This window comes from Alligator sinensis, unplaced genomic scaffold, assembly GCF_000455745.1.
Source record: "Alligator sinensis unplaced genomic scaffold, ASM45574v1 scaffold74_2, whole genome shotgun sequence".
In the NCBI taxonomy this organism is placed as follows: Eukaryota; Metazoa; Chordata; order Crocodylia; family Alligatoridae; genus Alligator; species Alligator sinensis.
Window position 1 is genome coordinate 3,654,555 of NW_005841931.1, and position 24,641 is coordinate 3,679,195.

The window sequence follows — 24,641 nt, forward strand, 5'->3', positions numbered from 1 at the left end:
GAATATCGCGTGCCCCTGGAGGCTGGGGTAGCACAGTGAGCTCCCACAGGCAGTGGCGGTGCTGTCAGCAGCAGGAACGTGGTGGCAGTAAGCGGGGAGCTCCCGCAGGCAGCCGCAGCGTTGTCAGCAGCAGGGAGCGGGGGGTTGGTGAGCACTGACTGATGGTCGGCGACCACCTGCAGATGCTGCCAGCAGCATTGGCAGCAGCCAGCGGTGATCGCAGACTGCCTGCAGACACTGCCAGCGGTGTCAGCGGCAGGTGGGGGGTGGTGAGTGGCAACCACTGCCGGCGTTGCCTTTTCACAGGGGGCGCACCGCCATGCTCAGGGGGTGCACGTGCACCAATGACCCCAAGCCACTTAAAAGTTGGATAGCCCTTGCTTAAACCATGGCGTAAATTGACTGAAACATAACCAAAAATAATTTAGGGTAACCAACATATATTTAAGTTTATGTGTTTAAATTTGCTGAACTGTTCTGAAACTCTCAGTGCATTGGAGCATGGATTTGTATGGTTAAGTAGACAAATCCTGCCCTACCGTCTGCTTGACATCAGCCTAACATGGTTAGCCACCTCTGGTAAAGTAGGAGAAACAAAAATACTGCCTGATGTAATAGTACAGTGTGGTTTAGTGTGGGGCCAAAAACTGATAGGACCCAGCACTGTTTTTTATGAAGCAGCTGAACTGTTTGGCAAGAGGATCTGGATATTTTGGTGCGCTAGGAGCTGTGACTTTTTTCTCTCTTTATGTCAAGGGTTGAATTTCAGTTTGAGTGGTTGGGGTTAAACACTGGTGGGACATAGGCACCTGACCTATTTGTTTTCAGTGCTCTTGGGCAAATGGATTCCCAGTCCTTCTAGTTAAGAGTGGCTGCACTTGTTTTCTCTTTAGATTATACAATTTGGGTTGTGGGGGCCAAGAGTTGCAAGGATCCATGTGGATCCAAAATTTAGCAGTGCTTGTGCTCTTAGATGTATCTAGGTCTGGATTTTTGGTGCAGTAGGAGTGTCTATACTTGTTTTATATTCATGTCATGAAATTTGTTGGGTCAGGGCCAAAAATTGGATGGAGCTTACTGGATCCATATGCCAGATCCTGGATTTTGTGATGTTCAGGTTCTAAGATATGCCATGGTCCAAAATGCTTTGATGCAGTAGAAGTGACCATACTTTATTTTTCTTTTTGAACATGACAATTTGGATGCATAGAGGCCAAAATTTGATGCTCCCACAGGTGCTGTTTTTTGTTTGTTTGTTCTTTTGTTTTGTTTGGGGTTTTTTTGTGCGAAGCTCATATCCTGGGAGATATCAGAGGTCATACTTTTTAGTGCAGTAGGAAACAGCTACACTTGTTTTGTATTTTAGTGATGAGATTTGGGGGCATGGAGTAACAATCAGCAGGATCCATAAGGATTCAGGTAGATCCAGGTTTTACCTGTTTCCCCTTTTAAGAAAGTAAGACTTAGACATTTCCTGTCTGTGAAGTGGTGCAGTTTATCTTTAAGGAGGCTAGAGAAATAAGAAATGAGTCTCACGTTGCATGGGTGACATCACTGGCTTTTGGCTCAGTGCTCTGTATTCTGTGTCTGTAGGCTTTAGCCAAGGCTGCAGGGCTCAGTGTTTGAACAAGGAAAGATTCCCAGGTGTACAGAAGGTTGGATTCATTCTTATTTGGGTTAAAAACGGTGAAATGAGATTTCTAAAGCTCGTGGACTCCAGCTTCCTTTCTGTTTCTCCTGACCTCTGCAAGATGGGTGAGTTATTCCCGTTAGAGAGACAGGGCATGGAAATTTAAGGAAAAAAAAATGTCTGAATATATATCTGCTGATGCTGGGGATATGAATTGCATGAAGCTGCTGAGCTAGAGATCTCGGCTTCTATGTGGCGATCAGGCCATATGTCAGAGAAATGGTGCAGACTGAAAGCTGTTGACAACTGTTAGAGGCTGTTCCCCCTCCCCTATTAGATTGGTTGGGGTTTTTCCCCCCCCTCCCTTACCATCCTTTTAATCAGCTGTAGCCCTGCCTGCTTGCCTTCATTTTGCAGATGGGAAATGTGCCTGTGTGGCTAAGAGAACCTCGCCCGAGAAACTGAAGCTGTGGTGAAAAAGGAAGCTTTGCAATAACAGAAGGGAGGAAAAAAGCCACACAAAGATGCTGGGCTCTAGGACTGCTTTATTTGCTGCCTAACCGGCACAGGCTCAATCCATGGTGGTGAATCCTGCATCTCCTCCAACCCCCACCTTTCAGCTGCTTCACACTCCTACTGAGGACCAGAGAGGTTGCTGCGTTACTTTAGATGAGAGAGCAGAACCAGTTCTGTTAGTAATTTGGTACACTTGAGCTTTAGCAAGTCAAGGGAAGAAATTGTTAGCATTAGGTTGCCTTGATGACAGCAGAGACAACAAAACAAACCTTGCGAGCAGCACAGCTGGGAGAGAAGGAGAAGTGTTCTTGAAACAAAGATGTTATTTGCTGCAAATCTCCACCAAGTCTGCTTAATGGAAAGGCCCCCGCAAGCCTGAATTTCTTATTAGACCCAGAAAGATTTTTTTTTTTAAACCCAGGATTGAATTTAAAGCATCCACCACCCATTTTTCCTCTCGACCCTGCTTTCAAAAAAACCAGCCTACCAGATGATGTTCTTTCTGAGCTACTGACAAAGAAAAGGCAAATCATGGATTTTTGAAATCAGGATAATTGGCTGCTTGAAATCAGAAGATTTCTGGCCACCGAACTTTCCTCTTCTGTCCTGTGCTCTTGTGATGTGATAGTTAACTTGCTGATATTAAAGCCATCCTTCTGTATCTCTGAGCTAGCCAGATCGAATGAACTCAATGGACTGAATGCACAGCCATAGCCTTCAAATCACTTCAAGTGACTATTCCCCAACCACAGTTAACTTTTGTGTGCATGCACGGAGCAGACACCTCTGTAGGTGATTCACTGGGCTCCCAGCTGTTTTACTGTTGCCTGGTATCCTCCTTGCATGCCCTGCACTGAAAGACTTGAACCTCAAGAGAGACACATGAGGGCCCAGGACTCTCTCCAGGGCAGAACTTTTTTGAGCTTTTAGTGTCTTCAGCCACTTGGATGTGAACCACAGTTGTTGACATTTAAGGCGGACTCTGTCCAGTGACATCCTGCAGCTGCTCCTGGAGGATTTGTGTGCTCTCCCATTGAAGGGCTTTCCCTTTTGTGAAGATGTCCATGGTGTTTCTGTGAAGCTGAGGTATGGCTGCTGGAAGGTTGCTGCTCTATGCTGGCCTCTCTTTAGCTTTGTGTGCCCTGGGCATGCTGGCTGTGGCAATTTGCTCTGACCACTGGTATGAAACTGATGCCAGGAAGCACAGGGAGAGGTGCAAAACCATCACTACTAAGAGAAACGACCCTGGCTTCATTTATAACTCCAACAATAACCTGCCTCTCAGGGCCAGCAGGTCTAGGTTGGACCGCTGGGAAGGGAAACTCCTCTTGGCAAGAAACAGGAGGCAGCTCTTTGCTATGAGTGCAGCTGATGAGTGCAACAGACAGTATAACTCGACGAACATGGGGCTCTGGAGAAAATGCCACCGACAAGGATTTGACCAAGAACTGGAGGAGCTGATTGCCAAAGGTAAGGGCCACTTTTCCAAATAAAGCTGTTTTAAGCTGCAGAACCTTACTGAACCGTATGGTCCAGCCTCACAGCAAGCACTCCCAGCTGTTGACCTCTCCTGGCAATGAGGTTTTCAGAGCTTCAGGCATCTTATCTCACAAACCATTGGGATAACTGTTTATTATAGGTTGTCCAGTTCTCCATTGCTGAGTTTTGGAAAAGGGGGAAAATTCAGAATGCCTTGGTTAAATTGATACAGTGGAGGTCCTTTTATCTGGCTAAAACTTCTTTAAGACTGTCCACCACCATTGTATTTGAGTGCCTTCCACATAAACTAAACAATATTAATAATTTCCAAACTACAACATTCATAGTCTGACCCTGTTGACTTAGCTCAGTTTTTTGTTCTTTTTTTTTATCCTAGGCTGTACAGTGTATTTTATTATTCCTGATCACCAAATCAGCTCCAAAAGGATATATTGGTCCCAAATCACACAGCTTACATTAAGCACACAGACATCTTCTAGCCACACAAGGGGGGTAAACGGAAAAGCCAGAGAGAGAGAGGACGCAGCTTGTGCTTTATTCAGATTTCAGAATATTTTCAAATTGTAAACATTTTAAATTGATTTAACCAAGAGCTAAAAAATAATCTAAAAAAAAAATGTTTTTCCTTTGTAGAAGGAGATGCCAGTAGCATCATTGTGCTATTCTTTCTTTCAGGAACTGGTTAACTGTGGTCAGCCAGTTTGCCTCAAACATTTATTTGATCCAAAGTGCAGCACGAGCAACTATGTGTTAAGCATCCTTTCTGTTAGAGTCCTGTGAAAAATATTTATTTTTTAACGATGATTAGGGTTCCAGTTCAGGATTATAGCATCCTTACTGCCTGTACTATGTTATCCCCATAGAATAAAACAGCAACCATTCCCTTCTCTCACACAGGGATGTTATGATGCTTTCAGAGGATCATTGAGGAATGTATTTTCACAACAATAAATGGATTGTTTCTTGTACTATAAATATTTTGTTTAAATACTTGTTTTTAAAAATATGTTAATTATCCTCCCCCCACTCCCTCCCCTCCCCTGGTATTTTTTTGTGTGTGTGCCTGTTCTCTTCCCCTTTTATGGTATTGTATGCAGAAATTTTGGATGGAGCTATTTACACGTGCAGTAACATTTTACATTAATCAATATGTTTAGTTCTTTTTATTTTAAAAGTAAATTGCAAAGGCTAATAACATTTGCATTTTTAAAGCGTAAGCATATGTGTAATGGAATTTGGAGATTATCACTTTAGGATTATCAGTTCAAATCCAGTTTATTTTGTTATGGACCAAAAGTCATTAGTGTCTGGTTGCTGATTAATGGCTTATGTAAAATGAATTGGTGGCTTGTGTCCAGTTTGTAATGGACAGGTGACCACATCCAAGACCTGTAATCACATTGACACCCTTATTGGCAGTCATAGCAGTCAGGCCAAAGATTAATGTAATTCCTCCAAGTTAGGGTTCAGGAATACTGGTGTTGCTCATACCATGGCTTGTACTGTGCCTGGGAAATGGATAAACAAAGAATTTCAGTCTCTGGGATGACAATCCAGCATGTTTTGCTAGTGCTAATCCTATTTAAAATAGAGTTTAAAATACTGGACATATATTTCATTTTTATAACAACATATGTGAAAATCAGTTCTTCCTTCACTTGCTTCCTGCAGCCTGAGTTAAGGAATCTATACTTCCCCTGCTAGAGCTCTTGAAATCATTTAACACTTAAATTAATATGGGAACTACTGCTTTAGGTGTTAGTGAAGGCAGGAAAAAAGAAAGATCTTGAACTCAGGCAGGGAAATGCAGGGGGAATTGATTTTCAGAAGATCCACTTTTGTATGCATGTATGTTCAGTTGAGTCTATGCATAGAGAGGCAGATTTTCAAATGAAGGCAGGTGTCTAATTTATGGACTCAGGCACAAAATACATGCCTGCAAATTGGATTGCATACCCATGGTCAGTTAGACAATTGTTAGCACTTGTGCAGTTATCAAAAGCATGTGTGCATTTTGGGTATTTGTGCATATCGGTGAAGCCTGCACAATTGTATCCCTGCGACTGTTTGCTGATAGGTTTCTAAATCCGGTCCATATGGTGTTTAAAACTGAGTGTTTAAGCAATATTTTATTTGTCTCAAAGCTTTGCAGTATGCATTTAACTTTTTTCTTTGCATGTAAAAGGGGAAATTTAAAAGAAGGAGACTACTTTAAGTCAAATGTCAATATTACAGTGAAAATGGGGATTGCTTTGAATGACTATATATCTTTATAACCTCTCTGAATCATTATGAAAAGTATTCTATTTTCTTTAAAACTTGGTACTTTTGAAAATTAAAACAGAAGAATGAAGATTACAAGAATTCAACAATCCAAAGCTTTAGCTTACTCGAAAATAAATCCCGAACCATCATATTATAGGACAGTCATTTTATTTAAACAGTTAGATACTTAAAATATCAAAGAGAATGAAAGGATTTTACTCCTGTTTAGGAAAAAAGTAATATAAAAAACCCATTAAAAAAATCTTTGTATACTGCAATCAGTGAAAAAGGAATTTAGTATATATATCAGTATATGTGTTGAAGCACCCCATACCCTTGTAAGGGAACTGAAATAAATAATGTCCCTGTTTCATATTCTAAGCACAGATGTTACAGCATTTGTCTAAGTTCCGCTATCAGTTTGTGAAAATAGAGTATTTTTTCCATTGCTGTCAGGTTGAGAGAACAGTGTTTGGTCCTGATGCGAGGCATGTATTCTTAGCTCCGTCCAGATATATTCACACTCCTTGTTTGATTCTGCTTCCATTGGTCATGTTTATCTAGAAGCAACAACTTAAGCAGGGGTTAGGCAAAGCATGCCATGTGCAAACATGCTGGGTTATGAATGACCTTGCCATGCCTGTACCATTGAGGATACAAGTAGATGTTGCGTGTCTCAGGAGAAACTATTTTCTTTCAAGACAAAGTGCGGTAGTCCAGATGCCCACGTCTGTCCTGGGACAAACCCTAAAAAGGTTCACGGTATGAAAAGTGCTAATAGTTTGTCCCAGGACATTGTGAAGCGTGTCTCAATGGTTGTCCCAACGTTGCATCATTGAATCGATGGCAGAAAAGTGGCAGGTCATTCAGCTGTTCCCTAAACCCCAATTGAAAGGGTATTTTGTATACACACCAATCCTGGGCCTGTTTTATTTCAGGAGAAACACAGGCATAACTGGTTCCAGGACCAATAAAATGTCTGCTTCTAGCCTCAGATAGAAAAGTAGGGTACAAGTGTTACTATAGATGAAATTCCCATCTGTGCAGAGGGAAAGCATGTAATTAGCATGATTTAACACTTCCCTTAGTGCATAAGGCTTTGTCCCTCCGTCAAATGTGAATTTCACCTAGTGTGCATATTCATGAACTGCATAAATCAATGCAAGCCCTAGCCCCAAATATTGGATACTATATATTATTACAGTACTATGCAATTATTACAGTACTATATGCAAATGATATTAAGAGTTCTTTTGAAAGGTGGAGAGGATCTTTTGTAATCTACTTATTTTTTAACAAACCCTGTATCATTACCCAGAAAAAAACTTTCAATACTGAAAATAGTAGTTTTACTTGAAGTCTGTAGGATGTAGTCCATAATTAGCAGGGCATTAAGAATGCCTCCCACTTTTGAAAATATCTTGAAGTTGTTTTGGTTGTAGAACTGCTGCTGAACTTGATTAGAGGTGGAAGTGCAGGTCAGTTGCATGGTTTGGTCTTTGTGAAGGACTGAAACATTAGGACACTGATAGTTTTAAAAGCTAAGTCTGTTCTGAAAATTCTAGATCAGTTCTCTGTTTCTGCTCTTTATTTGTTATTTTTGCTTTTTACAAGTATATCAAGATCTTGTGTATAGTTTTGTCATGACTGAAAACATGCTACCTCCATTTTCTTATCAAAAGGCAGTGATTTTTAATGCATAAAAGTTATCCCATACTTTTTTTTCTCCCCTTTATTTTTATATATTCCCACTAATCCAGCTGGGAGATTTTGAAATAATACTGCTAGATTGGTTTACAGTGAATTAACTGCGGAAATGCTAGTATGTTTCAAATTTACACAGAAAGAAACTGACAAATAAATGTGACAGACAAAAGGCCTCCAAACAAAACTGGGCAATTAATATATTCTCTTTAAGGCAAGGATTTCTTAGGGTGATAACTTTTAGTGGACCAGCTATGTAGGTGGGATAAACCTTTGCCTTGCATATTTTCTGGACCATCATGGTTACATCACTCTTTATTCTCTTTCTCATTAACATCAATGAAAAAAATAAGGAAGACAACAGAAAATATGGCTAATAAGAACATTATTACATGCAAGCGAACAAACATAGCGGCCAAGTCTTGCTAACTTTAACTCACCTGTGTAATCTTTATTCACATGATGGGTTGAAGGTACTCAGTAGGATCATTATTGTTAGCAAAGATCACTTACTGGAGTAAGAACTTGAGGACAGGCCTCTTGTCTCTGGGTGTAATTAAACTTATCTTCTTCAGTGTGGTCAGGGCTTTCTTTTGATCTTGAAAGCCCTTCAGGAGCCTTTGTGGAAAGTAGCTTAACAAGCTAGGCTTCTTCCAGCCCTGTGGTGGCTGTGTACTCTTCCAAATTAATTTTACTGCACTGGTGAATTCTAGGTTCACAGTGAGCACAGCACTAATGTTCCACCCTTCAGCAATGATTCTCTAGAGGAAACAGAAAAACAAGCAGGCAAGCAAAAACCCACAATGTAGATAATTGTCAGTTCAGTGCAGTAAGTGGTAAGGAAAAGGAGGCGTTTACTTCCTGTCTCTGCATTCATCAGCTGACAATCTCTTGTGTTTGACTCAAAATAACTGAAAAGAAAATTGGGACCCTCTTCATTGGACTATATCTACATTATACGGCTGCCTTGACCAAACATTTATCCTGTTCTAAGCATTAGGGAAAACAGGAGGAAAATAAGATTAAATCATTTTGTATTATAGGTACAATAAAACCTGTGAAGAAGTTTCACAATATCTTGAGACCATTCCACTTAGACAATTACCAGTCAGAGGACCTTTCGTTTTGCTTTTAGAAGACCGCCAGTTAAAACTACCTGGACTCTGGGCTCTCATTTCTGCTTGCTGCCATTAGAATCTAGTTATTCAAAAACAACTGCAGAAATCTTAATTCCACCCTCCCAAAGATCCAGGGAAATCATGTTACATTGCATTTTTTAAAACATTTTATTATGAGTTTATTTAGCCTGTGTCACCACAGAAATGGAGAACCCAGTTCCTATGCAGTCTAACTCCACACTAAATAATAGGCAAGAATTCTGGAACGAAAGCACTTTCTGTATAGATTTGTCAGAGGTGTAGCACAATTGAGCAAGAAAGCTATAACAAGATCACTCTAACCATCACTAGGGATTATTTATGTGAAATTGGACAAGTTCGAAGAGAGGCTACTGAGAATAGCTGTAGGAGTGGAAAGATTTACTTCCCTCAATATCCTTCACTTATCCGAAGTCCACTTTTTATCATAATATTTTGCTAGGTTAATAAAGACATTTGTTTTTAACATGTTCTTCATAATTTTAAAGCAATCAGGTAATTTTTGTTCATAAAAAAAACAAAACAATTGTCCTTTATTTCACATGTACCATTTATAAAAAGGACCTCACTTGGGGTTCAATAGTGCTGTTATTGGAGTCTGGCAAAGGCTTTTTATTGAATTCAGAGGTGCAGCATCAGGTCTTTAGGGTCTTTTTCCAGGTAACAATTATCCCTGTGTGGGGAGCTAGACAAGGCCAGTACACCATTTGCATCCCACTTAAGCTCTATTTTGAAGGTGTCAGTGAGACTTAAGAGATGCATAGATTTTGTGTACAGACGTGGATTTCCTTCTAAGTGGGTATTTAACAACAGCAGTTCCCATTAAGGATACTTTTCTTATTCCATCAATGTATATTTTGAATGATCACAAAGTAAAATAATTCTTTTCCATGAGAAGCTAAGGATGGCTTCACTATAGAGAGTTTCAGTTTCTGGGATAGTGTAATGCACATGCAGATGAAGCCAGCGGTATTTCATAGGTGTAAGTTGGAGCAGGACTTGGTGCATATAGAAAAAAATGAAAATACCTCCCTTCCCCCTGCCCTTCCCCCCATGTTAGTATTTTAGGTGCATTGGACTCTAATAGAAATGCATTTTTTAAAAAATTCCTTGTAATTGATTATAAAAACTCTACCAGCCTGATAATTAGTTATATAATATTTATACAGGAAAATGCTACATATATATATCTTTCTGATTTAATATTGCAACTGTATTTTAAACATGATATTTTAAAAAACTAATTGCAATCCAGCTGTTGATTTTTTTATTTTTTTTTAAATGTGAAGAGTAATGGAAGTAAAAATGACAGGGTTATGCCCTGTCTCAAAAGAAGCTGAAGTTTTCAAAGCTCTCTGCAGGATTGTGCACCTCACATTTTTTGTCTCTCAACATCATTGGTTATGGTGCAGCTCTAGAATTTTAGGTTAATTGCTGCAGAGACAGAAAATGCAGAACAAAACATATTTTGTGGGTCTTACAAAAATAACAGTGTTTGTATATTAGCATATTATCGATTGCTAGAATGAAAACAAGCTAGTGATATGAAGGGATCCTGGTTTTCCCTGATTAAAATAAAAAATCACAAATTCTTTGATAAAATATCACAGATTGTTCGATTAAGAGCCCCCAAATCCGTGATTAAAATGAAAGGCCACTATATACATGTAGGTATATATGTATATCAGTTGAACACAATGTTTTCTTGATTATATTTACAATTTTAAAGCAGTTTGGGAGCTTACCAGCGCCTCAAGCTCCCCACCCTGCTGCCTGCCTGCTATGGGCTTGGGCTGGGGTGGGGCCAGCACCCTGCTGCTGTGCGCACTCCCAGGGGGACCCATGGCCCCAGATCTGTGTGGGGTGGGGGTGGGTGCTGCTTCCCTCCCCTGAGGCATCTGCAGTCCACTGGGCACAACCTGGTACCGCAGGGCCACGCAGGGAAGCTCTTTGCTGCTGTGAGGACTGCATTGCCCTGGTGAGGCTTCCCCTTCCCACACAGCAACAGCGAGGGGCACAACCCTGTGCTGCTGCTTCTGCTCATGCAGGGGACACCTCGCCAGGCCAGCACGGAGCTCGCAGCGGTAAGAAGCTTCCTCGCGCAGCCCTGTTGTTCCCTACAGTGCTGGGTTGCACCCACTGGGCTGCAGAGACCCTGGGGGAGGGCAGCAGGGCAAGGGCCCAAGCCTGAAGTGGACAGCCTGCGCTCACCCCGCACTCTGTACACATGTTTAGGGGGCACGGGTCCCCTTTCCCCGCTGGGAGTGCATGCAATGGGAGGGACCTGGCCCCATACCCTGCCCCCTAGTTGAGCCACCTGCAGCCCCATCCCACTCCCTGTCTGGGCCCTGCAGCTGTGCATGGCAGCCCTGGGCCCCGAGCCCCATGCACCCCGCAGCTGGGCATCAGCACTAGCCCTGCCACATAGTGCCCTCTGTATGACTGCCTTCCTGCTCGCCCCCAGCCCCTTGCAGGCTGGAACTCTGCCTGCCTGCAGAGAGGTCTTTGCAAAAAGGCAAAATCCATGGATTTCTCCGTTAAAGTGAGACGTCTGCATTTTCCTGAGGTAAAGGGGGAAATCTGTGTTTTTCTCCATTTCCCTGTGGTAACCAGAAAACCCAGATCCCTGGTGATGTGATCCCCAGATCCTTAGGTGTGTATGCTGCTCCCATTAAATCAATAGGAGTTTTTCATGCAGGAGGACTACAAGATGTATAATTATTTAATTTTTAACAAGTAAATATAGAAAGAATCTAACTTGCAGAACCTTGGTGTACTTGATGCAAAATTCAAAACACAATCCAATTGAAAACAAAAAAGCAGTTGCAAACTGACAGTTCTTCTCTGCAGAATACTAGACAGAACACCCATCTGAAATTTCCCCATCTCAGTTGTCGCAAAGCCTTAATGCCTACTGTGACGGAGCAGCTGCGGTGCTCCATCACTTTTTAAGGACTGGAGCAGGCAGCCGGCAGGTGCCTGATTAGGGTGGCCATTTTAAGGCCCAGCTCTCAAGGCTGGGGCAGCAGTCTGCTGCCAGCCAGCAAGGAAAAAACATCACCCTGCTAACCTACTGCTCCAGGAACACCTTGGAGGTAAGGGAAGGGGCTACGGGGATGGCTGGAGGCTCCTGGTCCTGGGCATGACCTAAAACTGCACCCTGTTGGGGTAGGGAGGCCTGGTAGGACTGCCTGTGGTGGGGCAGTGTCATTTAAATACCAGAATCACGAACCTCCCCAGTGAAAGGTGGGTCGGGACACCTTAACCCCAGCACCCACCACCCGGTGGGTATTGTGTGAGCAAGGGAGGGCCAGGTATGGTTATAGAAACACCCGAGTCCTAAAGGGGTGGAGGACCCTGGTGGGGTGGGCCAGGCATGCTGTGAGAAGGCACCTGAGCCTGCAATGGTGAAGGATCTTGAGTCCTAGCGAGAGGGCAGAGTTGTTAGGGTCAGGTATGCTTGGAGGAAAGCACCTGAGCCTGATGGGGGGGTGTTTGACCCCAGGGCCCCAGAGTAGGGGCAGAGTGTTGGCCCAAGGAAGGGGCACTTTGGCCTGGTGAGGGGCTAGGGGCAGAGTCAGCCAGAGTTGGGGAACTGATTGGCAACCGCTCAGATGAGGGTCATGGGAGAGACCCAAAAGGCTGAGCCAGGACCACTCAAGGAATGGAGTCAAGCCTGATAGCCCTATGGGGTCGCTCAAGGGAGCAGGGCAGCGTGACTGAGGCCCAAAGTGGGTGGTATGAGAGGGGCCAGATGAGAGCAGGCAGAGTGCGAGAGGCCCCAGTGAGAGGGGGACAGAGTGAGTGTGGCCCAGAACAGGGTAGTGTGTAAGAGGCCGAACTATGCACTGAGTTTGTCCTGGCCTTAAGCCGGAGATTTCATAGACATCAGGGCTGGAAGGGACCTCGGAAGATCATCGAGTCCAGCCCCCCGCCCAAAGGGCAGGAAGTCAGCTGGGTTCATAGGATCCCAGCAAGATAAGCATCCAGTTTCATCCTGAAGGTGTTCAATGAAGGCACTTGAACCACCTCCGGTGGCAGGCTGTTCCAGACCTTGGGGGCTCGGACAGTAAAGAAGTTCTTCCTTATGTCCAGCCTGAAACAATCTTGAAGTAGTTTGTGACCATTCGACCTTGTCATCCCTTGGGGCGCTCTGATGAACAAACATTCCCCCAGATGCTGGTGGTCACCCCTGATAAACTTGTAGGTGGCCATCAGATCACCCCTGAGCCTGCGCTTTTTCAGGCTAAAGAGCCCCAGGGCTCTCAGCCTGTCATCGTAGGGTCTGTTTCCCTGACCTCTGATCATGCACGTGGCTCTTCTCTGGACTCTCTCAAGCTTCTCCACATCCTTTTTGAATTGTGGAGCCCAAAACTGGACACAGTACTCCAGCTCCGGCCTCACTAAGGCCGAGTACAGGGGGAGAATGACGTCCCGGGATTTGCTTGAGAAGCATCTATGGATGAAAGCCAGCGTTTTGGTCGCTTTACTAGCCGCCGCATCGCATTGCAGGCTCATGTTCATCTCGTGGTCAATGATGACCCCCAAGTCTCTTTCTTCCATAGTGCTAGCCAACATAGCACTGCAGAGCCTATAAGGATGCTGCGGGTTTTTTTTCCCAAGGTGGAGAACCTTGCATTTATCGGCGTTGAACACCATCAGATTCTCGTCCGCCCACTTGCTGAGCCTGTCCAGGTCAGCCTGGATAACCTGCCTGTCTTCTGGTGTGGATGGTTTGCCCCCAAGTTTGGTGTCATCGGCGAACTTGGCCAGTCCGCTTCTGACTCCAGTGTCCACATCATTAATGAAGATGTTGAACAGTATGGGTCCAAGGACAGAGCCTTGGGGGACCCCACTGGTCACAGGACACCACGATGAATGACTTCCATCAATTACTACCCTCTGGGTCCGACCCCGGAGCCAATTTTCCAGCCAGTGGATCGTGGAGGACCCAAGGCGACAATTGGCCAGTTTCTCCAAGAAGCAATCATGGGACACCAGATCGAAGGCTTTTTTGAAGTCAAGATATATGACATCAATCTCTTCTCCCTTGTCCAGGTGATAGGTCTCCTGGTCATAGAAGGAAATGAGATTGGTCAAGCAAGACCTACCCGCAACAAACCCGTGCTGGCTATCCCTATAGAACAAATAATAGGTCATCTGCCAGATAGAACAAATGATAGGTCATCTGCCAGGCATGGGACATGTAAAGGGGAGGTCAGAGCATGTACGTGTCGCCCTTTAACAGTGGGCGCTCAAAGAGAAGCCTCCTGCCTAATTAATTTAATATTTAAATTACAACAAGGCATGGCAGACGAGCAAGGTGGGTAGTTTGCCCCTAGACAGAGGGCAAGCCAAAATTGAGATCTGACCTGGGAACTTGCCCCCGTTACACCTACAAATAAAATCCAGACTCACCTAGCTGAGCCTGCCAACACTTTAATCCTTCCCAGATAGCTGGTGAAATAGATGAAAAAAAGGATACTTACATGATTAAGGTATAAGTTATGAAGTCTGGATTTTGTATGACCTAGGCAAATGAATTTATTTTTCTGTACCTTGGCTTTATATCAACAAAGAAAATTAATACTATTAGTAGTAGTGGTGGAAGTATTTGTATGCCAGTAGTGTCTATAGGCTCTAGTCATGGACCAGGAGTCCCCTGTATTAGGCTCTGTAAAAACCCACAAGAAAAAAGATCACTTCTGTCTCAAGGATCTTACGAACTAAGTATGCAAAAAGAAAGAAGGCAGACTTTGGGGAAGCATAAGGAGACAGTGTTGGTCAGTGCGAGTCTTAGCACATCGGCAGCCCATGTAGATGTCCTGGAAAAGAATTGTTCTTAAAAGGGTTTTGAAAGAGAATTCTGAGTTAGTTTTCAGAAGAGCCTCCCCAGGATAAAGCCCAGCCTAGGAGAAGCCATGAAGGTGCTTGTTTGAAAATGTAACAAGTGGGTGATGAAGACTGGTGTTCTAGCCAACCAGAAGTGGGAGCTGACACCTTGATAGTGGGGACAAGCAGTTTATGTTGGATGAGCTAGAGAAGGGGGAACTAGTGGAGGGATACAAAAAAGGGTGATGTAGTCAAAGCAACATCACCCTTGTTGCTTTGACTACAAAGCTCTTTACTTCTAGTAAAGAGACCTTTGCAGAAGCATTTTGGATGGATGTGAGCCAGGCAAGCTTAACTTTATCAATGCCAGAGAAGAGGAGGCTGCAGTAATCAAGAAATGAGATGATGAGAGCTTGGATGAGCATTTTGCTTGTATGGGTGGAGACCATATTTTAGACATGGTACGTAGAAAAATTGTGCAAGATTTATACACAACCTCCATGTGAGGGCCTAGAGAGAGGTCCAAGATGAAAATATCACCAAGTTGCTGGCCTGAGTCGAGTAGGATGATGTGGCCTGCACTGATCAAGAAAGAAGGCAGTGGGGACAGCTTTTGGGTTTGGGATTGAGAGCAACACCTCTGTTTAAGCCATGATGAGCTTGAGTATAGCTGGACATCCACGAATGTGAGAGAGGGAGAGACTGAGATAAAAGCTTGGACAGAGGAAAACATTTCTGGATTAGATGGGTGGATCTGTAGATTGTCAGCATATGTATGGTGGAGAAGAGTACCTGGGGATCGGGTGTAGAAGGGACAGTAAATTGGTGGAGCAGTGGAGAAGGATCATCTGAAGGTGCAATTAGAAAGATATGAGGAGAAACAGGTGGCAGAGGAATCTTGGAAGCCAATAGAGGGCAAGAAAAGAAAGGAGAAGGATCAACTTCATTAAAGGTATCTGATGTTTCATGCAGAGTGAGGATGGATGGTTCTGAGCTTTGTCTAGGAAGAAGTCATTAGAGATTGCTGAGAGGAATTCAGTGGATAGAAGTAAGTTGGAAAAGGTTCAGCACAGAATTGGAGGAGAGAAACTCCAGACAGGAATTGGAAACAGTATATTCAGTGTATTTGGAGATGAAGGGGAGGAGGAAAATATAGTAGCTGGAGAAGCAAATGGGTGCAGGTGGGGCCAAGGGTATTTTTAGGATGGGCTAAACTAAAGCATCTTTATATTATGAGAGAAAAGATTCAGAAGAGATTAAGTAGATGGGAAAGCGGCAACTGGGTTTTCAGGTATGGGGTTCAGTTGGATTGTTTACCTGGGAGAATGGCAGAACTGAAGGTGAGAGAATAAATTTGTAGTGGAGGAAGTCAGCCGGGTGACTGTTTCTGGTCAAGAAACTGCAGTGCAACAGCAGGAGCAGAGGAAGTGAGTGGGGAGAGGCATAAGCCAGAGGTGAGCCAGGTGGCTGGGGTGGGGGTAGAGCTAGGGCTGAGGATTGATATGGAAGCCATTCTGATGGAAAAGATGGGCAAATGAGTTAAAGGTGGAAGAGAGTAAAGTTGAAAGAAAATCAATAACTGTATTAGTGGAAAAAATGGGTTAGAGGGCAGAGAGGAGAAGGCTATGAGTAGGAAAAAAGTAATTAACACTGATGGACTGTAGTGCATAAAAAGGTTTGTATGAGGGGTGAAAGAGACCAGGTAGTGGTCAGAGAAGGGTTATCCAGTGACAGAAGGACCTGCTCAGTGAACACCAAGTCAAGTGAATGGCCCTTTTGGGGCATGTGGGAGTTGAACTAGGAATGTACATTGAATAAAGAGGTAAAGGTAAGGATGCCTGATGCTTAGAGGCCAATTAGCTCCTTAATATGTAATCATCTTGTCTGTTTAGGGTGAAGTTCTGTCCTACATTCTCCCCATACAAGTTGATGGGGATTTTCATATTGACTGTAATAGAGCCAGGATTCCACACTTAACTTAAACATACTTTGGGGCAGGAAGTTTCTGTTTGCACTGTGCCTAGCTAAACTGGGCTTTAATCTCTGCTGGAGCCTCTAGGTGCTGCCCTAGTACAAATAAATAAGAACAACAGAGCTTTTCAGCATGTCTTAAAAATCAACAAATTCAGGCTATTTTGGACAAGCAGGTTGGAAATGCTTCATCAGCTCTCTTCTTCATATACCGATCTGTCTAAAACCACATCTGCTAATCACAGTCTCTGAGGCAGAGAGGTGCCAAGCCACTTAGGACTTTACCATCACAACCAACATGCTAAATCTTACCCCAAGACCACTAGGTGGTCAGTGTGGATGCTAGAACGGTGTTGTCATGGGCTTGCACTGAGATTCTGTGCTTAATAAGGGTGGTATTGTATCCTCTACCAGCTTCAATTTCTCAACTGATTTAAGGTACAGCCCCATGTTGAGAGAATATTTCCATAGTGTAATGTGTCTATAAGTGACCAAGAAAGGCATGAGTGTCTCGACAGATCTGCATAAAGGAGAAAAGGACCTGAGTGTTAAACAAAAGGCATGAATTATACACATGACTAAGAGTTGGCAGCCAAACCCTGTCAGCTAGAGAGACCGAGAGAATCGTTGCAGCCTTGTCTGACTGCTTCTTCAACAGAATCACTGAGGCTTCCCTAAATGAGTATTTGTTGATCAGGGTAGGACAGCACATGCAAACACCTATATGAGATTCCTGAGATAAACCAGAGATTTCAAATAGGAATCCATAGTGTCTGAAACATTCTGACCTGTTATGGTTTTTCAGAGTTCTTTTCAACAAAATTGCTCTACTACTTTTCTATAATCAAGAAAGGAGCAAAAGGTAACAAGTGATGTTTTCTGAGGAGTGCCTTGAGTCTAAAAAAGGTTTAGAACCGCTGCCTTAGACAGAGGTGCTCTTAGGTCCTTTATAGCTATGCAGTCAGTACCATACATTAAGGAGGAAATGTAACATCATACTCTAGATTGGATAAAATGGAGAGAGCAAGTTGTGAGCATCTTGAATATTTTCCCTAATAACATCAGTAACTGGTGTCAGTTAAGGCCTAAAATTCTTGACAGTATCCTTTTGATTCATTGTGGCAGGCTACTCTCGGCTACATTAAAGACCAATATGTTCACAGCCAGCATTCAAAAGAATGCCTTGATACTTGCAAGCCCAACAATAGGTACTTTAAGGATGTCTAGTTTTCTTGAGATCACTTCACCCTGAGGTTCCTCAGATTTTCACCCATACACCATACCACCCAGATCCTCAAACCATAAAGAAAATGCAGTCTTCCTCTATCTCACTCCAAGAATGTTTTCAGTTTATTAGGATTTTAATGAGACAATTGAGGGTTTCTAGTTTGTTTTTAAACTGCCTGAAGGTCTGTCTCTGGTATCTAATGGAGTGGGACAGCTCCTTCCAGTTTTATCATAAACAGAGATTTGAAAAGATCGTTTTGCTTACTATAAAGGCTATTGATTGTCTTATTTTCTCTCATTATCAATACATGCTTGATTATGAAAATATTTATTTTTAAACAAAGAAATAACATAAATAGACTCTCCTTCAACAGTACTCCTTTCAGTCCCTTTGCCAGTTTGGTGGTATGAAAGCCCTGCCAGCATTGCCAAATGCAAGCTAATTATTATATTAAATGCCAGGTTCTCATCTGATGCAGTTTATACTAGCCAATGATTCAGGCAAACGTATCTGTTTATGCTAAAGTACTTATTGCCCTATTACTATAATATTCAGTAATCTTTAATATAATTGTTCTTTCAATGCTTTGGACAGGGAGTGGAGGTTAAACCCATTTTATGGAGGGGACTTCAGGCATAGAACGACCAAGGGGTCAGTACTCAGGGCTTAATGATTCAATACCCTTTAGGATTTGGCTTAGGTTATTTGTACTAGTCTGTGATTCAGTTAAATACAGTTACTTAACCACTTTGAGCCTGTCACAGAACAGGGACTTGCACTCATGTCTTTTAAATGAGTGCCTTTCCAGCTGATGTATCTTTCCTTTTTATTTTCATGTGTTGAGTATTCATACATACCTGTGTTGCCTCTTTTCTTTGTAATGACAAAAACGAAGGGTATAGCTTTACAATTGTGTTTAAAGGTCTTCCTTTGTGTGAAAGCTATAAAGTTGTTTAAAGAGAGGGCACTGGAGGTAGGTTACCTTTTAATCATGCCCCTTCCTTGTAGTGGCATCATGAAAAATGATGTGTCCCAGTCTCAACGTGTATTGGACATGCTTCAATACCTTTAAACAGACACATTTATTTTCTCAATGTGGTTAGACATTAAGACCCAAACTTTGGGGGAGGGGAACCCCTATTTGGAGGCAGTTTAACATGTAGATGGCCTCTTAGGGGCACCTGCCAGTATGCACAGTAACGAGTGGGGGTGATTCCCTTTGTCCCACTGGCTGAACACTGAAACAGTGCACCTGTACAAGGTACTGTTGAAAGTGCCATCTAATGGATGAAGCAACAGCTCTGGACAATGGTTGTCATACAGGATCTGATGGCATAGAAGTGTAACAAGCTTTGATGTGTGCAATTCCAACTCAGATAAGTATAGTCTGCCTCCCCTAAGAAATTTGCAGTTAAATATCATACTTATCATTTCCTATCACAAGCTTATGGTATTAGATTATTTCTTGGTATCACTGGTAATCCTTCTACCACAGCTCTCTAGGTGTTGAGGTGACTTAAAGAGTCCAATCCTTGAGCCATAGACCAGCCTGCAGAAGTTGCAGTTCTTTCCATAGGGGAGAATAGGCCATTGTCTGGGATTTCTCTCCTTTTCCTTCCATGCCCTCTCTTCTCTGCTTCAAGGGCAAAATGCTTTACCTTGAAGTTGGCTGCCACTTGACTGAGGTTGTGGTGCCTTTGGAGTCAGTAGCAGGCAGCTTCTCTTAGCTCTTGATGCTGAGGTATGCCTTTAATGTGGTATGCACTTCAGTGTGTCCTTGTTACATTTCCTCTGGTTGCTTCGAGATCTCAGGCTGCAACTAAGCTGGTAGTAGACCAGTTGTTTTGGGAGTCAAAAGTCAGCCATCTGTCCGCAATGTCTGGTCCAGCAAAGTTAGTGTTTGAAGATCACTGACTCAGTGCTGGTAACACTGGCTTTAGCAAGGATGCTGATGTTTACGTGCTGATCTTCCCATTATTTGGTATTGCCCTAGGGGTGGCTGAATTTTAGTGTTGAAAATAATAATCCCTGTATGAAATTTTTCTTACCTCGTGAAGTGTTGTATACCTTGGGTTGTGTCACCCAGCAAATATACTGTTGCTAGCAGTGGTGCACCCAAACACACAGCAGTGCTCAGAGTGGGCTGCCTCTGTACTGGAAGCAGTATAGCTATGCTTGTGCAGTGTTGCGGGTGAGCCAGGTAGCACTGTTAAGAGACTGAACCAGGTGGTCCACTCTAGCACATTAGTCTGCCTGCAACATGACTTGGATGGGGCTTCACACTTCCTTCAAATACCTGGAAGGTGATTATAGAAAGTATGGCAATGGGCTTTATTCTCTGTGTGGCACTGGGGCACAAGATCAGGAGCAATGACTTCAAGCTTCAGTAGGAGAAATTTAAGTTGGAAATTAGGAAGTTTCTGACTATGAGGTTGGTTAAGCATTGGAACAGGCTACCCAGAGAACTTGTGGAATCTCTATCCTTGGAAATTTTCAAGAGCAGGTTGGACAGACTCTTGGCTGGGATGGTTTAGTCCGGGATGATTCTGCTGCGAGCAGGGGCTAGACTAGGTGGCCATATGGGGAGGGACAGACATTCAAAAAACCGGAGCCTGAATTGATTCAATTTTTGCAGGTTAGTCTAACCTGTGTAGATTGAACTGATTTGCAAGTGAATAGACATTCACTTTTGATTCCAGAAATGCAGGCACATGCCTGCAGTGGCTGAGGCTAGAAGCCGGGGGGCACTAGAGCAAGCCCTTCCTTCCTTTCAGGCTGGAGGGAAGCTGAACTGTGGAGGGCATGGCCAGGTCCTGGCAGGCTGAATATGACTGGGGAGGGGTTTAAACCTCTACCCTGGCCCCCAGCTGGGGTCTGCCCAGCTTTTCCCCCCTGCTCAGCGTGGCCTGGAACCCCCAGAGTTCCCCTCCCAGCCAGTAGGCGATCATGCTGCGCCTTCCCAGCCTCTGTCATGGTGTCCTGGGGAGCAAATGCAGGAAAGGGGGTTATTCCCTCTCCCTCTCCTCTTCTCCTGGGAACCCCAGCTGGGGTCTGCAGCTGTGGATCCCCCAGTGGGAAAGGGGATGGAGGGAGGAATAGACCCTCCTTGCCTTAAAGGGGTTGTGCTGGGATGGTGTCTGGCCATACCCCAGGCAGTGGTGGCGGGGAAGCCATAGGTTCAGCATGACCAGGTACGGGGTGCTACCCCTAAAGCTTTGCTGCTGCCAATGCTGTCTGCCTGCCCAACGACTGACTGCAGTTCTGTGGCATGGGCAGTGCCTACCAGTACAGCCAGGGTGGGCCCCCTAACAGTGATGGCTGTAGTGGGGAAGCCACAGGGATTGTGCCTTGCACCTGGTGCCTGGTACACAGCAGTGCTGTGCTGCTGCTGCCCGGTAGGGGAACAGTGAGCGGGGCACACCCAGCTCAGCACCCGGTGGCTGCAGGTAATAGGTCTTTCTCCAGCAGGTAGCAGGAGCTGCTGGGCAGGAGCTGCTCCCCCAGCTGCATGCTCAGCTGGCTCTGCCCAGACCTAGATCCATCTGGGTGGGATGGGGAGGGGAGGGGAATAAACCCCGCTCTGTCCCTGTTCACTTGAGGCTGCTACACCCTGGCCAGGCAGACGTCGGCTGGGGTCCCTTGGGGGGGAGAGAGCGGGGAATAAATCTTCTCCCTGCCCCCTTGACCTCAGGGGGCCATGCTGGGTGGGCATTTGGCCACGCCTCTGCCCCCAACCCTGCTCAGACTAGAGAGCAGAAGGGCAGGGCCAGCCCTGTTTTCTGGAGCAGAGAGCGAACATAGCCCAGCCCAGGGCTGCTGGGGGACTTCAATTTAACTTAAACCAGGAAGGGGTCTGAAACAGAAGTTCCATAAACCAGTTTGACCCAAATCAGTTAAGTCTGATACTACATTTAACTACTATCTTAAACTGGTTTCGGACATTTTGAAACTGGTTTATGTGCACTGAGCTTTTGTTCTGTTACAGGTTTAAACCAGTTTCTGATCACTTCAACTTGTTTGTGTAATTTCTGTCCCTAGCCCTGAAGTTCCTTTCAGCCCTACTTTCCTATGATACTAATTACTTAAATACTTTGAGAAAAATAATCCAAAATGCATACATGAGCTATGAGTATAAGCAACATTTTCAGAAGTGTTTAGGCACTTAGGAGTCTAAATCTTCTGGGATACAAATGGGTTTTAGGCTTCTGATTTTCCAAAGCTAGTGCTGGCTTTTGCTAGTTCTGTTTTTTTGGGTCCACTCTCACCTCTGACTGCTGCAAAGCGTGTACCCCCTGCTGCATGCTGTGTTGCATGCTGCACCCCATGTTTGTGCCCCGTAGTTGATGTGGTTTTCAGAGGGTTTCTTACACTTCCAAAGAAACATTTAACTTTAAAGATTATCTAGTTGGGTGGTCTCAAATTCCAAGTCACTCTTGAAAATGGGTCTTCAGCTCTTTTACCTTGGGATAAACTTTGAATGTCCGAAGGACATAAATGCATAGAAGGCTTGGGAAAGAGGTACAGAAAGTACCTGAAAATTGTATTTGAAGCAAATGTGAGGGGGGGGCGGGGAGGGGAACTTTTAGGAAAGGACTCCAGACCTAAATGGATGAATATTACCTGGGATGAAAAAGAATATTAGGAGTAAGCAAAGAGCCTATATAGAATGGAAAAAATGAATCGATCTGCAAACAAAGCTGTATGATGGAGGCCAAAAAGTGTAGGGGTAACATGAGAATTGTCAAAAGTCAAACCAAGTTAGATCTTGGAAAAGAAATTAAACCAATGAAAGGTTTCTTTTAGCCACGCAAATGAAAAGAAATGGGATGGCTACACAGAAAGGATGGGTTCAAGATTAAATGTATTATAGGTATGGCTCAAAACCTAAGTGATTCCATTACCTCAGTTTTCAGTGGTGATAACAATAGGCAGGATGACTAATGAGAACAAGAGTATGGAAATTGAAATTACCACATCTAAAATGGAAGCAAAACTTGAAGGGGTCAATGTACTTAAGTCAGGGATTTGAATAATTTCCATCTCAGAATAGAGTCAGAATTGCAGATGAAGGGACAAAAAGGTGAGTCAGGCAACTACAGGCCCATGGGTCTGACCACAACAGTAGGCAAAGGTTTATAACATGTTTTGAAGGCAACAGTAATTAAAGGCATGAAGGTAAATGGAAATGGGATGAAATGCAGCACAGTTTTACCAAAGCTAGTTTGTGCCAGACTAATCTGCTATCTTTCTTTGATAAGATAATTTAATTTCTAGACAAAGGAAATACGGTAGATTTAACTAATCAGAACTTCAGTAAAGGATTTGATACACTACTACATAGGAAATTATTAGTTGAACGAGAGCTGGGAATTTGTATAGTGGGTTGTGAAGTTGAGAAAGAGGTCAGGAAGTGGCTAACATAGAAGCTCAATGGCTTTTGCCTAAAGAAGCACTATCAGGGTAGAAGGAGTTTCTAGCAGAGTCTTTCAATGTCTCGGGACCAATTTTATTTAATATTTATGAACTTGGTACAAAGAGGAAGAGTATGCTAATGGCATTTGCTGACAATACAAAGTTGAGCGGTATTGTTAATAGAGAGAAGGCTCAGATTATCATAAGATTTGGATGATGTATATAGCAGGACTGTCCAATTTTTAAGCCAGGAGTGGGGTACTTGCCCCGGATCCCCTTGGCCTTGGATTACCCTCCATTCCCTTTGCTGTGAACTGAACTTCCCTGCCCCCTGGGACAGGAGCAATGTGCCCTCTAAGGAGTAGCGGTCAATGAGTGCGCTGCTTCGGTGTGGCGTGGGACACTTACAAAAGGTAAGCTCCTCACTCTTCACCTGGGGCAGGCAGCGGGGCCTTGGGGGGTTGGGGCCTGGGGCTGGAGGCTGGGGGGCAGGGGCTGGAGCCTGGGGGGTTGGAGCCTGGGAGGCTGGAGCCTGGGGGGCGGGGGCTGGAGGGCTGGAGCCTGTGGGGCTGGGGCCTGGGCCTGGAGTCTGCCTGCCCTCACTGAGGCGCCGCTGGGGGCTGGAAGCTGGCCCTGGGGCAGGCAGCGGGGCCTTGGGGGGTTGGGGCCTGGGGCTGGAGGCTGGGGGGCAGGGGCTGGAGCCTGGGGGGTTGGAGCCTGGGAGGCTGGAGCCTGGGGGGCGGGGGCTGGAGGGCTGGAGCCTGTGGGGCTGGGGCCTGGGCCTGGAGTCTGCCTGCCCTCACTGAGGCGCCGCTGGGGGCTGGAAGCTGGCACGGGCTCCCTTGCTCTGCCAGCTTCAGGAAGTGCTACACTCCTCGGCCCTGACTCCACGTGCGACCTCGCTCCCTTAGGCGATGCGGGGGAGCGGAGCAGTTCCCCAGAGCCGGCAGAGCCCACACCAGCCCCCGCCTCCGCCTAGCGGAGGAGCTTACCTTTACTAAGTGTCCTACGCTGCGGCCTAGCTCCATTCCCGAAGGGTGCATGGCCTGAAAAAGTTTGTGCACGGCCAAACTTTTACTCATGCGCAGCCCCGCATGCATGCACCTTAGAGGGAACTCTGGACAGGCACAGGAAGCAGCAGCTAGAAAAGGTGCAGGGGGGGGGGGTTGGGGGGTGGTGTCCATAGCCCCCAGCTGCTGTTGGTGCCAGTGATAGGGGAAGTGGTAGCCAAACAGGAGCCTGGGGGCTGCAACTTAACCACTTGCAGGCTGCATGTAACCCATACTCTGTCTGTCTGTCTATCCGTAACACTTTATTTGCACTCTGATTGGCTGTCTTGGCAGACAGAGTGCTCTACACAGACAGAGAGTGGAGCGCTGCCATGACAGTGGGGACTGAGGAGTGTAGGGAGAGGGGGACGGTGGGG

At 44.7% G+C, this 24,641-nt stretch overlaps 1 protein-coding gene across 1 annotated transcript in view; it reads left to right on the forward strand.

Annotated features, from left to right (window-relative positions):
* Positions 1–1,616: 1,616 nt before the first annotated feature.
* The window catches only part of LOC102385418 (transmembrane protein 178B-like), a 45,922-nt gene continuing 22,897 nt past the window's right edge, over positions 1,617–24,641 (forward strand). The window contains exons 1-2 of the mRNA XM_025198885.1: positions 1,617–1,755; positions 2,048–3,616. Coding sequence (XP_025054670.1) covers positions 3,235–3,616 — 382 coding nt within the window. The 5' untranslated portion in view covers positions 1,617–1,755; positions 2,048–3,234. The remainder of the gene's footprint in view (positions 1,756–2,047; positions 3,617–24,641) is intronic.